The sequence below is a fragment of the Bos indicus genome, chromosome 6 (assembly GCF_029378745.1).
Source record: "Bos indicus isolate NIAB-ARS_2022 breed Sahiwal x Tharparkar chromosome 6, NIAB-ARS_B.indTharparkar_mat_pri_1.0, whole genome shotgun sequence".
NCBI classification, from domain to species: Eukaryota; Metazoa; Chordata; class Mammalia; order Artiodactyla; family Bovidae; genus Bos; species Bos indicus.
The window spans coordinates 114,525,025-114,539,287 of NC_091765.1; the positions used below are offsets into that span (position 1 = coordinate 114,525,025).

Genomic DNA, 14,263 nt, shown 5'->3' on the forward strand with positions numbered 1-14,263 from the left:
TGCCTCTGCTCCGGGTGCTCTCCTTTGGGACAGCATGTGCTCTGGGGTATTAATAGCGCTACTTAGCTTTCCATGTAATTAGACTAAAGCACAATCACAGGGACTTATTTTCCTGCAGAAATCCACTGCATTGCAATTGGTCTTTAATTTATGGTGCCCTGAAAAATTAATGGAGCTGAAATCTCAGTTTTCTTTGGTTCTTTTTGTGACTATCAGGAAAGAATAGGGGGAGAAGACAGGCTTCATTGTGGTTGTAAAGGGAATGAGGAATTTGAGGACATCACTAACAGTGACAGCAGGGCTTTCGGCTTTTTAGGCTTCAGGGTTTAGGAATCTCGCTAACTCCCCAGAAGCCGGATGGCGTGGGCGGACAACGTTGATTTTGATGCCCACAGACCTGGTGTGGAAGGCAGGTGTCTGCTGCTCTAGTGCTGAGTAACACACAGCCCCAGAGCTCCACGGCTCCAGCAGCAAGCATTCTTTCTCATTCCCGGGTCTGAGTCAGCGGGGGTCCTGGCGGGCTTGGCTGGGACTGGCTAGCCATGGCTCCTGGGCAGGGTTCGGGTCTCTAGTTCAGGAATCAGTGGTTACTTGTGGACATGCTAGTCTCATGACAGAGGGGCAGAGGAAGCCACACGGGGACCTTCATGTGTCTGCTTATACCTGGAAAACATCACATCCCCTCCCACGGGCAAAGCAAGTCACGTGCCAAAGGCACATGGACTGCAGGCTGGACATCAGTATCCGGCTCACATGGGGCTTACAGATGTCTACAAAATCAAATGCCTTCCTCTGCTTTCTCCCCGTCCCTCCCCGCTCAGATGCCTGCCGCCTCCTCTAGCAGACAGACCTTCTTCCCCTGCTCAGACTGCCCTAACTCCCTATTTCTAGTTCCCTCCTTTACTGTGTCACTGAGGCTACCCTATTTGGATCCTGGACAGGCTCCCTGGGTGAGATCCAAAGGCAGTGGTTTTTCTTTCAAGGCTCAGCAAATTGCATTAGGCTCCTGGGATCAAAAGGATATCAGAGCTGGACAGCCTGGCCTCCATGTCAGCTTGCTAAGGACCCCTGGTATGACACTGACCAATCTGTTTCCTTCCACTTGAGCCTCAGATGCGCTCGCAGACAGAGCCCTGGGCACTTAACCTCTAAAACATCAATAGACCCACTCTTATGTTTTATTCTGCTCCTTGTCAAGAACCTCCTCACTTCCCAGCACTGTGAGAAATTGGTCTGAGCATGAGACTGCCTTCCAGAAACTTCAGTTCAGTTCAGTTCAGTCATGTCCAACTCTTTGCAACCCCATGGACTGCAGCACACCAGGCCTCCCTGTCCATCACCAACTCCCAGAGCTTCTTCAAACTCACCATTCATTGATATGGTGATGTTATCCAACCATCTCATCCTCTGTTGTCCCTTTCTCCTCCCACCTTCAATCTTTCCCAGCATCAGGGTCTTTTCCAATGAGTCAGCTCTTTACATCAGGTGGCCAAAGTATTGGAGTTTCAGCTTCAACATCAGTCCTTCTAATGAATATTCATGACTGATTTCCTTTAGGATTGACAACTTAGTAGAGGAGAAAAGACACCTTGGCCAATCAGGGAAGCCTGCCTGGAGGAGGGGTTGAACAGGTGCTTAGAGAATGAATCAGGATGTAAGTTTACTTTTTAATAGAACTTCCGAGCAACAAAGATAATAGCACAAGAAAAGAAAGGAAAATGAGCCCCAGTAATCCTCCAGGGGTTGGTGGTGGGGCAGACAAGAACTCTCCTGAGAAGGGATGAGGGGGCTCTGTGGTCAGGAGAACAGCTTTGTAAGCAGTGAGAATCTTATAGCTCTGAGTGTGTTTGTTTTTGCTCTGACCTTTGTGTCTGACGGGGCTCAGGCAGGAAAGAGACCTCACTCTGGATATTTTAGTAGAAAAAGGATTTAAGATTTAGGGCAATTGGGTCCTCTCTAAACTGCCGGGACTCTGGAAGAGGGGCTTCAGACCAGATTCCCAAGGATCCTCCCAGAAGCCTGAGGATCTGGACCATTAGGGGAAGGCGGGGTACCAGGAGCTCTGCTGGGATCACCAAGGTCAAGAACACGCAGCTGATGCTGGGGTCCAGGCATCGGAAGTCATCACTGCTGCAGCCTACACTGCCTGGGAACGTCCACAAAGCCAGTGATCGGTCCTGCGGCTGCCTCCACCACAAAGGCCCCTCCAGCCCCCAGAACCACGTCCCCATGACCTTGTGGGCCAGCAAAACAGTCACCACGTGATCCAGCAATCCCACTCCCCGGCATGTATCCAGAGAACACCATAATTTGAAAAGACACGTGCATCCCAGTGCTCACTACAGCACAGTTTGCAGGAGCCAGGACATAGAAACAGCCTGACTGTCCATCAGCAGAGGAGTGGATGAAGAAGAGGCGGTCCGTAAGCACAATGGAATATTACTCAGCAGTAAGAGAGAATGACATAATGCCATTTGCAAAAACATGGATGGATCTAGAGATTATCATATGAAGTAAGCCCGACAGAGAAAGACAGATACCATATGACAGCACGGACATGTGGAATCTAAAAATAAAGGTGCGGATAAATCTATTTACAAAGCAGAAATAGACCCACAGACATAGAAAAGGAACTTATGGTTACTGAAGGAGGAAGAGTAAATTAGGATGTTGGGATTAGCACACAGACTCTGCATGCGTGCGTGCAAAGTCGCTTCAGTCGTGTCCGACTCTTTGCGACCCTATAGACTGTAGCCCACCAGGTTCCTCTGTCTGTGGAATTCTCCAGGCAAGAATACTGGAGTGGCTTGCCATGCCCATCGCCGTGGGATCTTCCTTACCCAGGGATCAAACCCACACCTCTTACGCTTCCTGCATTGGCAGGCAGGCTCTCTACCACTGGTACCACCTGGGAAGCCTAACATATATGCACATTACTACATACAAAATATACTACGTATAAAATATACTACATATAAAATAAACAAGAAGCTACCACACAGTGCAGGGGGCCAGCCTCGCATGTGGTAATAACTCATAAGGAAAAGAATCTGAAAAGCAAAGAACATATACATATATATAAAGCATATATATATATATGATTTACTATATATTATTATATACATTGGGCTTCCCTGGTGTCTCAGCTGGTAATGAATCTGCCTGCAATGCGGGAGACCTGGGTTCGATTCCCTGGATTGGGAAGATCCCCTGGAGAAGGGAAAGGGAATGTATATAAAAATTATATACATTATTTATAAACAAATTATATATATATATATATAAATTACTGCGCTGTACAGCTGACATGAATATCAAAAGTGTATTTCAATAAATAGACGGCTAAGGCCGCAGGGAACTGATTCCATGGCAAAAGGCCAGGGTGCGTCTGCGTTGCACGAGTGCGTCTGTCTGACCCAGAAGTCTAGCTTCGAGGGAGTCCGAGCAACGTTGGATTTCAGCTTTGCAGCCTTTGCAGCATGACCAGGTACCCTACAGCAAGGGAGAAAAGGATGCTGAGTTCCAACCACACGTCCAACCTGCTGCTGAACGCCGGGTGGAATTGCCGTGCTTCTGAGAATTGCATGAGACCCCCGGCACACGTGTCTGCGAACGCACCTTCCCTCTGCCCTCCTCCCCCTCCCTCTCCTTTATTTCTCCCTCGACTCCCGCTTGGTTTCATCTTTACGTCAGAGCAGCACGTGCTACCATTCCACTCTGTTTCTTGAAGCATCCGTCGAGAGCAAGCCCGCCTGTGCCCAGGATGCTGCCACGCGGGTTTTAGCTGTGGCAACCGGGACCTCCCTGGCGTGTTTATTCTTGTGTATTCACTGGTATTGGTCTTTTACTCAGCAGAAACATTCTATTTCTGCAGCGCCTGTAGTGCACTATGAAATCACCTCCCACGAGAGCAAATTGGAAAGGCTTCATAAAGTTCCGGGCAGGTGTCATAAACACAGAAGCCTCGGCAGCAGTGGAAACAAGCCCACCATCCATTAAGCTGGGGGTTTCATAACCTGCAGCCGGAAACTGACAGCTACCGTCTCCTTTTTCACTCACTTAGACTGCCTGAGGATCTGAGCCATGCTCTCTCAATCTGCAGATGGGTAAAGGGAGACTGCCCTCAGGGAGAGGACTCAGCCTGGGGGTGGGAGAGGAGAGGAGGGCTGTTCCCGGTGGAGGAGACAGCATGTGTGAAGGCCAAGAGGCAAGAGAGAGGAAAGAGACGGACCCAGAAAAGAGCGAGGGTTCAATACAATGGGAGCCTGCTGAGGAAGGTGCGAGAGGGCCTCTGGTTCTAAGTAGCCCAGGGCTGGGAAGCCCTGGAGGGGTAGCTGGTGGGGGCGACCGGCACTGAGCGGGAGACCGCCTAAGACGCAGACTCTCAGCCTCTTCCGGGAAGAAAACCTCGCAGACCGGGCGTTCTCTCCCTGCAGGTGAGAGCAGAGGAAAGAAGCTGAGCAACTCCAAGTTTTGTTTATGAAAAAGGACCAGGCTTCCCTGGTGGCTCCATGGTAAAGAAGCCACTTGCCAATGCAGGAGATGCTGAGCAACTCCAAGGTTTGTTTATGAAAAAGGACCAGGCTTCCCTGGTGGCTCCATGGTAAAGAAGCCACTTGCCAATGCAGGAGATGCAGGTTCGATCCCCGGCCGGGGAAAGGTCCCAGGTGCTGTGAGGACTAAGCCTGTGCACCACACCTGTTGAACTCGTGCTCTAGAGACCAGGAACCAAGACTACGGAGCTCAATGCCACAACTCCTGAAGCCCCTGCACACCAGAACCCGCGCTCTGCAGCAAGACAAGCCCCGGCAATGAGAAGCCCCCGTGTCACAGTGGGACAGTGGCCCCTGCTCGCCGCAACTAAATAAAAGCCCAGGCAGCAATGAAGGCCCAGCACAGCCAAAAATAAATAAATAAAATTATTTTTTAAAATGTACCCAAACTTCAAGACACTTGAAAAATAACTGGAGTGATCAATTTAAAAAAAAAAAAAGGAACAAGTGTTCACGATTGTTGCCAAGGTCACAGCGTGTCCCTCAGACGACCATTCAGAGTGACTCTCTGGAGGCTCTTGGGGATGTTCACGGCGGGGACAGCCACCCTGAAGTGGGGCGTTTTCTCACGAGTCCCTGAGGTTAGGAGGTTTGGAGATGCTCTTGGCAAGGAGGAAGCACTCATGCAGGAGCTTGTCTGCTTTTCTGCAGCTGTGGGAAAGACAGAAGGGACGTTTTCCAGAAGTTTCTCTCCCAGGCAGTCATGGGATCTGCAGCGTTCAGGGCCACTGTTGGCAAGGGGGCAAAGAGGTCCAGGCACCCAGACTGACAGTGTAGGTGGACCCAGGACGGATCAGGATCGAGGCACCAAGCGGGCATGGGGTGCTGGCTCCTGTGGTCTCCGCCTCGCCCCGGGCAGCTCTGTCCAGGAGAATGGTGGGCCCAACACTCCCCCCAGGGACCCCGAGCCCCACGTCAGCTCATTGTTCCACATGGCTTCACTCACGAAACCTCAAGTTCAAAGTTGAAAGGATTGGGTCTTTGGAGTCAGTGATTGCAGAACATGAACCCTAAGCACAGGCCCTGGGTCACTGCGGCGGTCAAGGCCCCAGCCAGCCTGCAGAGGGGGCGCTGCTGTTGCTGCACTGACCAGCCCTCCCTTCCTGCCCCTCCTCCCCAGCGCCCACCTGCCAGGAGACCTTAAGGGCCGTTCAGGTCCCTCCCACGTGCCTGCACCCAGACACACCGTGCCCAGGACCTCTGCCACACGCCACACCCGCCGTCTCTAGGGTCCTCCCAGCTGCCTGGGGTCAAGAATGGCCGGGTGTGGAGTTCCCACCAGACCTTCTGCTTCTTGGAGACTGGTCTGCAGGGCCTGCCCTCCCCACTCCCCTGACCCGCCTCCACGGGGTGCTCCACGTCCAGGGCACACGGGCCTCTGGGAAGAGGCTCGCTCCTCGGTCATAACCAGACCTCCCTCTCTGCTCCTTCTGCCCTAAAGCTCTACGTGTCATCTGACCTGGGGAGGAAGTGGACCCTTCTGCAGGAGCGAGCGACCAAAGACCACGTGTTCTGGTGAGCGCGCCCCACGGGACCCGGGGGCCCCCAGCCCTGCCCTCCTCACCCCGGGGTGGCCTCCAGGGCACCCTCTCTGCTCTGCTGGGCGGTGTCAGAAAGGCCGAGGGCTGGGGCTCGGTGTTCCCAGGCCACATGTGTGTTTGTTTACATGTAAGTCTCCCTCTCTGGGCCTCCGCTTCCTCGACAGTAGATGGGGGCGCTAATGCCCATGACCCGGGCACAGTACCCACGCTCGGCAGGCCTCCTGCCCCTCGGCAGGTCTGTCCTGCCCCCTCCCTCCTCCCCCCCGCCCCTCCCTCCTCCCGTGCCCCCTCCCTCCTCTTCTCTGCCCCTCCCTCCTCCCCTCTGCTCCCTGCCTCCACCCCACTGCCCCCTCCCTCCTCTTCTCTGCCCCCTCCCTCCTCCCATGCCCCCTCCCTCATCCCCTCTGCCTCCTCCCTCCTCTCTTCTGCCTCCCTCCACTGCCTCCCCTGCACCCGCCCTCCTCTCTTGCCCCCTCCCTTCCCCTGGCCTGGTCCTGACTCAGCCCCTGACTAACTGCCAGGCTGTGCAGCCCCAGCCAGCGCCCCGGCCCCCTCCCCATTTCTGTCATCTCTTGGGAGCTGATCAAAATCGGTCTGCGTAGGTAGCTCTCCGGTCTCACTGCCCCAGCAATGGGGCTCCGGTGCTCAGGAAATGCTTGTTGGATGAGAGAGTGAGTGAGGCCCACGGAGGATGAGACTTGGCCGAGGTCCACGGGCAGAGGGAAGGGGAGCTGAGCACGGGGTTCCCGCGGCCTCTAGAGGTGCACAGAGAGACAAGCTCTTTCTACCAAGGTGTGATTCCTGAGTGTGGATGTGTTCGCACACATACACTCGTGTTCTCTGCTTCGCGTGTCATTTGGGCCACACACTAACATGGACTCCCCGCCAGGCCACAGTCCTGTTTCCTCGGGACAAACACGTGGAAACAACTCCCTGCCCACCCCCTCTGCCTCTTCAGTGTCTTCATGCCAATCAGGACCAGGAACTAGCTGGCTGACATGGGGCCACAGGCCGCAGAAGGGAAGCCTTGGTCTCTCCCCTGGAGCAATGGCCTGTCGGTGCGCCTTCCACCACATGGCTGCCCTCGCGAGAACTCGGGTCTTCCTCAGAAACTAGGGCACCAGTGTCAGGCCTTGTCATTCCTGTCAACACGGGCTCAAGGAAGTGGGGAGGGGTCAGGAGGTGGGGAAAAGCTGGGAGGAGGGGAGGGGTCAGGAGGTTGGAGGGGTCAGGAGGGGAGGGGTCAGGAGGAGGGGAGGGGCTAGGAGGTAGGAGGGGTTAGGAGAGGGGAGGGGCTAGTAGGTGGGAGGGGTCAGGAGGAGGGAGGGGTCATGGGGAGGGGGAGAGGCCAGGAGGAGGGAGGGATCAGAAGCTGGGAGGGATCAGGAGGAGGTGAGGGGCTAGGAGGTGGGAGGAGTCAGGGAGGGGCGGTCCCTGAGCTGGTGGCCTGGGAGATTAGCAGAGCTGGCAGCTCCCCTGATGCGTCCAGTCCCAGGGAGACCTCTGGGATCACCGAGAGAAGCGGCCCACAGACACTGAAAGCAGAGTTTGTGCTCATTCGGACACGTTGTTATCTCTGGCAAATCAAATGATTTCTTCCCCAGGTTTCTGTCTTTGACCTGACAGCAGGAATTGCCAAAGCCCCATGTTCTAAGACCTTCATGTTTTGAGACTCTTAAGCAAGTGAGCTCATTAGACTGACCTCCTGGGGCCATGGCCAGGGACTGGGAGACCTACTGTGTTTTGGGACTGTGATGACTCTGGCTCATCACCTCCCTGCTAGTCTCTAAATGGCACTGGGACAGAATCGTGAGGGCCTCCCAGCAGCAGCCACGTTGTGAACACTGACCATCCACCAGGCACCGACCATGGGTCCAAGCACATCATCTTATGAAATCCACACAACAGCCCCGACTGTCTCCCCTTCATGTTACAGAGGGCAAAGTGGAGAGAGGCCAGGGCACGTGTCCTCAGTCACACCGCCCGGAAGCAGCAGCCCCAGGCCATGGCTGCTTCTGCTTGTGGCCGGTGGCCATGCCACTGGCCGCTCTGCCAAGCAGTCTGCTCTCCTGCATTCCCCAGGCATTTCCAAGTTGGCCTTGGCACTCTAGCCTGGGTCCACCCATAAAGCCTCAGCCTTCCTCTTCCGTGAGCTCCAGTGCCTGCCAGGTGGGCGGCAAGAGGCAGGGCCTCTATCCTGAGGGGAGGTGAGGGGGTGACCACTGCAGCCCTGGAGGCGGGTGGTGGGCATCTTGAGGGTTCAGCGGAATTGTTTGCATCAGAGCTTTCCTTAGTAACTGTCAACTCCCCAGGCTCCCAGAGCTATGGACTTTTCCAACAGCTTGCTCAGCCACAGGTCTTCTCAAGCAACTGCTGTTTCCAAACAGCAGACCGAGGGCCTTCCCCAGACACCAGCTTTGGGGACCATGACAAACTAGAAGGTCTAGGGGGCAACGCTTGTCCCTTCCCACAGGGAGCCAGGCTCCATCTGAGCTGTGTAAGTGCAGAGGTTCACGTGGTCTTTCAAGACCCACGGTTGAGGGTTTCTAGGGGCAGGGACCTCAGGCTCATCGTGCTCCCAGCCTGTTGCTGGGCCTGGTGTGTGGGCCCGCTGGGAAGTGGCAGGGGAGAGACTCCGGTGGGGAGAGAGAGGGAATGAGAGAGGGAATGAATGGATGAATGAAAAGTGAGATAAATGAATGAGTGCATGAGAAAGTGAATGAGTGAGTGAATGAGTGAGCAAGCCACAGGCCAGGTGTCATTACCCCATTCACAGATGACGGATGGTCAAACTAAACTTCCTCTGCTGAGCCGAGGACCTGTCAGCGCTCCTGGTAGGGAACAATGTCTAACTTTATTCAGAAAAGAGAGGAAAATGTCAGGCAGGAGACTTCCTTCCAAGGAGCTTACAGATGGCCTGTTCAGCAAGCCTAAATCAACACTTCGCCTTGCACTCGAGACTGTCCGGAGGGTCGGCGTGATTGATGCTGGCTCCCACACTGAAACACTCTGACTGCACTTCCCACCACCCAGAGCATCTGTGGATTTTGCATGTCCAGCAGGGACCACCTGGTCCCGGAGGAGACGGAGTGCACAGGGACCCCGGCGCCAAGCCTGCTGGGCCTTGGGTTGAGAACTGAGGGGCCAGCTTGAGGCCAGGGGCTGCCAGCAGTGGGAGCTGAGTGCTCTGCGGGGACGTCTCATTGGCCTGGAGGGGCCGTGGGGGTGCCTGTCCACAGCGCTGAGTGGCACCGCTATGACACTCTGATGCAGTGAGACTCTGCGTCAGATTCTCAGCCTGCCCTTCGGCAAAGTAAATGTGCTGCACCAACCAGGTCGGTGTCCGTGAGAGGGTCAGCCGGGGGACGCCTTTGGAATGGTCATATCATCTGGAATGCACATTATAACAGATGCAGTCAGCTCATCACACCCACGACCTCCTGGGTGTTCTCGCCTAAGAGATGGCTGAAGTAGACAGAAGGTTCTAAAGGGGGTGGACAGGCAGAAGGTGACCGTCCGGTTGACACGGGGAACCAGTAAAGTCTGGGAAACACTGAACCGCAGCACGTCACCCCGAAGTGTCCTTTCAGGTGGAAGACCTGCACCTCACCTCCTGGGTGCCCGTGCGGGGCGAGCAGGGGTCGGCACTGGCCTTGTCCACCATGGAGGACGTAGCCCAGGCCCTGTGACGCGTCTTCCTCCCGTTCTCAGCCCTCGTTGAGCACTCTCGTTGAGCCCTCGTTGTCACCAGCCACGGTCCCCGCTGTGCTGCCTGAATCCCCGGTCCAGCTGTGTCTGACTCTTTGCAACCCCATGGACTGTATAGGCCTTGGAATTCTCCAGGCCAGAATGCTGGAGTGGGTCGCCTTTCCCTTCTCCAGGGCATCTTCCCAACCCAGGGATTGAACCCAGGTCTCCCGCATTGCGGGCGGATTCTTTACCAGCTGAACCACCAGGGAAGCCCAAGAATACTGGAGTGGGTATCCTATCCCTTCTCCAGCGGATCTTCCCGACCCAGGAATCAAACCGGGGTCTCCTGCATTGCAGGCGGATTCTTTACCAACTGAGCTATCAGGGAAGCCCCGAAACTAGGGTGATATTCCCAGGCCTCTCCTGCCTCCTAAGATCATTTCGATCACTAACACACGTGTGCACACGCACATGCATACACACATGTACAGACACGGATGCACAAGTCTTCTCTAAACCACTGTAAACGGAAGAATGCCCAGCAAGGCAGAGGTGGGGGCTCCGTCGGCGTCCCAGGAGCAGCTGGGCTCTGGGGGAGGGCCGTGCCCTCTGAGCCTCAGACCCAGGAGGCCACAAGGCTCCCAGGGGTTCTGGCAGCAGACAGGCCCGGGAGGAAGGGCTTGGGGGCTTCGTTTCCAAAGCCAACCTTTGCCGTTCTTTTCCAGGGCTGTGTCTGGGGTGGACGCTGACCCTGACTTGGTCCACCTGGAGGCCCAGGACCTCGGAGGAGGTAAGCAGGGAGGACGTAGGAGCCGGGGACCCCGAGTGCTCACCCCATGGCAGGCTCGGCCGCCCTGTCCTTGGCGACTGGCCCTGAACAGCTGACCTCGCTGTGTTACGATGTGGCATAATTTTTAAATGTGCTTGTTTTCCAGCCAGGGATAAATCGAAATCAAGGAGCTCCGCTCCAGTGGAAAAGTCTATTAAGAGGGCGATTTGTTCTGGCCTCTGAGCACTGAGTGCTTCCCCATCTCTCAGCCCCGATCCCCGCCCTGCACTTGCTGGGTGTCGAGGTGAGGCAGGGACTCTGATGGCTCCCCCCGCCTCCAGGGGGCAGGAGCCTTCCTGGCAGATGAGCCCAGAGGCCATGCCTGTTATGAGGAAGGTCCTCTGTGCTCACTGCCGACAGAACCACGGAAGGTTCTAGAACATCACAGCCAGTAGGACCTATAGGTTGTGTTTTCACTCAACAAACACTGGTTGAGCCCCCTGTGGACCAGGCCCAGGGCTGACCCTGCTGAGGACCCACAGGTGGACAAGACCCAGCCCTGCCCCTTGCCTGGCAGGACCTCCTTGGTTTCTACTGGCATGCAGACCTGGGCAGGGCCACCCTTCACCTACAGTGGGTGCCGACAAGTGCAAGCTGCTGTCCCGGGGGGGACGTAGTACATGGAGGGCGGGTTCAGTGCCAGGCACCGGAGTCCTGGCTGGTGACCGAAGCTCTGGAGGGAGCTCCCAGCCCTCTATGTGGCAGCCAGGTGACCCTGGAAGTGACCTCAGCTCCCCGCCCTCAGCATCCTTCTCTGTGGAATGGGTCCCACGCGTAGTGCTCAGCCTGGGGCGGCATGGGTCATCAAGTGGCACGGGGGTCCCCTGACCACGTCCAAGCCCTCGGCTCTTCCCTGGACGCCCCCAGCCCCTGTCCTGCAGGGAGCAGGGCAGTGTTACTGTTGTTTCTGCTTCACTTCTTGAGCTCAGTCATGGGGTCTGGAGCCGGTGCAGACCCCAGCCCTGCCACCCTCCATGCAAAAATCCCAAATCACCCCCTGCTCCCAGCCACCCCGGCCTGGGAGTTCCACCAGAACCCCATCCAGCCAAGCTTGGTGGCACAGAATCCTGGCCTTTAGGACCCACTGCACTGGCCACCCCCACCTACCCTCCAGCCAGCCTGAGCTACTGACCATTCCCCAAGGTCACCCTGTCCCCTGCCATTGCCCCTGCGGGAAGGCTGGGCCCCTGTCCCCGGAAGGACCCTGGGGTGACAGTGCAGGCTGTGGACAGGAGGACGGTCACTCCTGTCACACTGGGGCTTGTTCACGAGAGCCAAGCGCCCACCTCCCTTCTCAGCCCCGTGGTCAGAAACTTCACCTCGGCAGCCTCAGAGTGGCTCCAGAGAGTGGTTTACGCCACAGAGATTAGCAAGGGCTACGGATCAGCCCTTCTCCCGCTGCACAGACCGTCAGCACCGTGAGAGGTGGTCTTTGTCTTGCTGTCAGTAGAGCTAGAGCAGGGAGGACCTGACCACCGTGGCATGAGTGAGCGAGTGAGCGGACGAATGCATGGCTGAATGAGTGGGCGAGTGAGTGAACGAATGAGTGAGTGGGTGAGTGAGCAGACCGTCCACTGAGTCTGGCCTGGGTTCGACTCCACAGCGTGCCCAGCCAGGCAAGCCCACGACAGGATATTCAGTGTTGACCACAGGGAGTGACTGGCCTATTTAGAGGGGAGAAGGATGTGGTTCTAGAGGAATCAGGCTGTGGCACAGCCATGGCTGATTGTGAGCCTACTGTGCGCACTGTTTCAGGGGACCCTGCCAGTGAGTTAGGGCAGGCCTTCCAGCCCCCAGCCCGGCCCCCTGGCACTCTCTGTGCTGCCCAGCTACCCCAGGCCGTGGGCAGGATATGCCCCCAAAGGTGCTGATGTCTCTGAGCGCCTGGCTGGGCTCCATTTGGCCCCTGTGGTTAATTCTGCTCCTGCCCACACGTGGGAGAGATGAGTCCCCAGGGCAGAGGCTCCAGGCAACTCCCCGGGGATCCCCCATCCCAGACACAGAGGGCCTAATGGAAATGGGAATCTCCAGGCAAAGCTGGTGTTCAATTTGCTCAACCATAGATATTTCAAAAAGGATGAAAGGGTTTGCCTAAATCTAGTGGGGAAAGAACCCCTGAGTCCTTGCTCACACCCACCTGTTGATTGGTTGTGAGTGGAGAGACGTCTGGAGGGCAGGAGGGGTCCTAGCCGTGACAGGCACTGTAGCCCTGGACTCTCCCTTCCCTGGGTGACCACACACCCACTGGGCCCGGGGAAGGCCAGTGGCTGGGGGTTGTGTGGGGATCTCCTGCCCACGTCTCTGGGGGTTGCTCTGCGGCCCCTCCCCCAGAGAGGGGATCCAGGTGTCCAGGGATGTATAGGTGTTGTGTCTGCGGGTAGCCTAAGCCAGGAGCAGAGGGTGGACGGGGCAGAACATGGGCCTAGTCCTGCACTCATACAGCTGTGCTCTCCTGCACGACTTGAGCCCAGGGTCAGCAAGCGCTTCCCATCAAGGCCAGCTGGTAAACGTTTCAGCTTGGCCGGCCGTGTGGCCTATGCTGCCCGTGACCGCCATGGTAGTGTGAAAGCGCTGTGTGTGACGCGTAAACACGCAGACATAGCTGTGTTCCATGGAGCCTTTCTTTGGGAAAAGCCTGGAGGCCGGCCGGGTGGCCCTGAGTAGACAAGTCTCTAACCTCGCTCAGCCTCAGTTTCTGCATCTGGAAGATTGGACCACCCTCCCCCGCCCCCCAGTATGGTCCTGAGGATCGAAAGAGCTCCTCCCAGGAGAGCGCCGGGCACAGAGCCGCCCCCACCCCCACTCAGCGGCAGGTGTAGTACTCGCAGGGCCAACCCTTTAAAATTCAGACCCACAAACAACATCCGCGGCGGTGGTATCGGAACACAGATGGAGCGAGAAGGCTCAGCACTTCATCATGTCTGGGGCTGCGTCTGACTCCGTCCGCTGGCGTCTGGGTGTTTTGAGATTTCACGCCCCGCGTGGCTGCCTCTTATCTCCTGCAGGTTTTCGCTACGTCACCTGCCAGATCCACAACTGCTCCGATAACACGTGGACGACGCCCTTCACGGGCCCCATCGACCGCGGCTCTCTGACTGTGCAGGACGACTACATCTTCGTGAAGGTGCGCTTGCTTCCGGGGCTCCTGGAAATGGGCAGGAGGTGATGTGGAATATAAGCCACTCTGGGGGAGATGGAATCACCCCAACAGGAAGCCATAAAACGGCTACTTTACCTTCAAGTGCTACTTGCTTCAGTTCCTGCTGCCCCTGTGGCGAGGCGCCCCCGCCCCCAGAACCCCACAGACCCAGAGCACTGGAAATGGGCTGCCATCCGCTCCTTCTCCCTTCTGCCCCCCAGGACCCTCCCACAGCTCAGGGCCCCCAAGCCTGAACCCGGGCTGCTCCATCTGGTTCTGGTGGCTCTGAGTTGATATGGGTTGTCTCTGGTCATTGTTCTTGGCTACTTCATCAGCAGTCCACAGCCCAGGGACCAAGCCCTGCTGCCTGGTACTCAGATCACAGTTGGGACCACCCTCCAAAACCGTGTGATCTGACTGTTCAGAAACTCCAGGGAGCAGCTGGTCATACCACTTCTTGATTACTTCCACTGATGAGGAACTCGCTCCTTTCAAAACAGCCCATCCCCTC

At 56.5% G+C, this 14,263-nt stretch overlaps 1 protein-coding gene across 1 annotated transcript in view; it reads left to right on the forward strand.

The window, feature by feature from the left end:
* SORCS2 (sortilin related VPS10 domain containing receptor 2) overlaps nucleotides 1-14,263 on the forward strand; it is a 497,945-nt gene that overhangs the window by 414,791 nt on the left and 68,891 nt on the right. Inside the window, 3 exon segments of the mRNA XM_070791869.1 lie at nucleotides 5,995-6,068; nucleotides 10,510-10,574; nucleotides 13,619-13,737. Of these exon segments, the coding sequence (XP_070647970.1) occupies nucleotides 5,995-6,068; nucleotides 10,510-10,574; nucleotides 13,619-13,737 (258 nt within the window).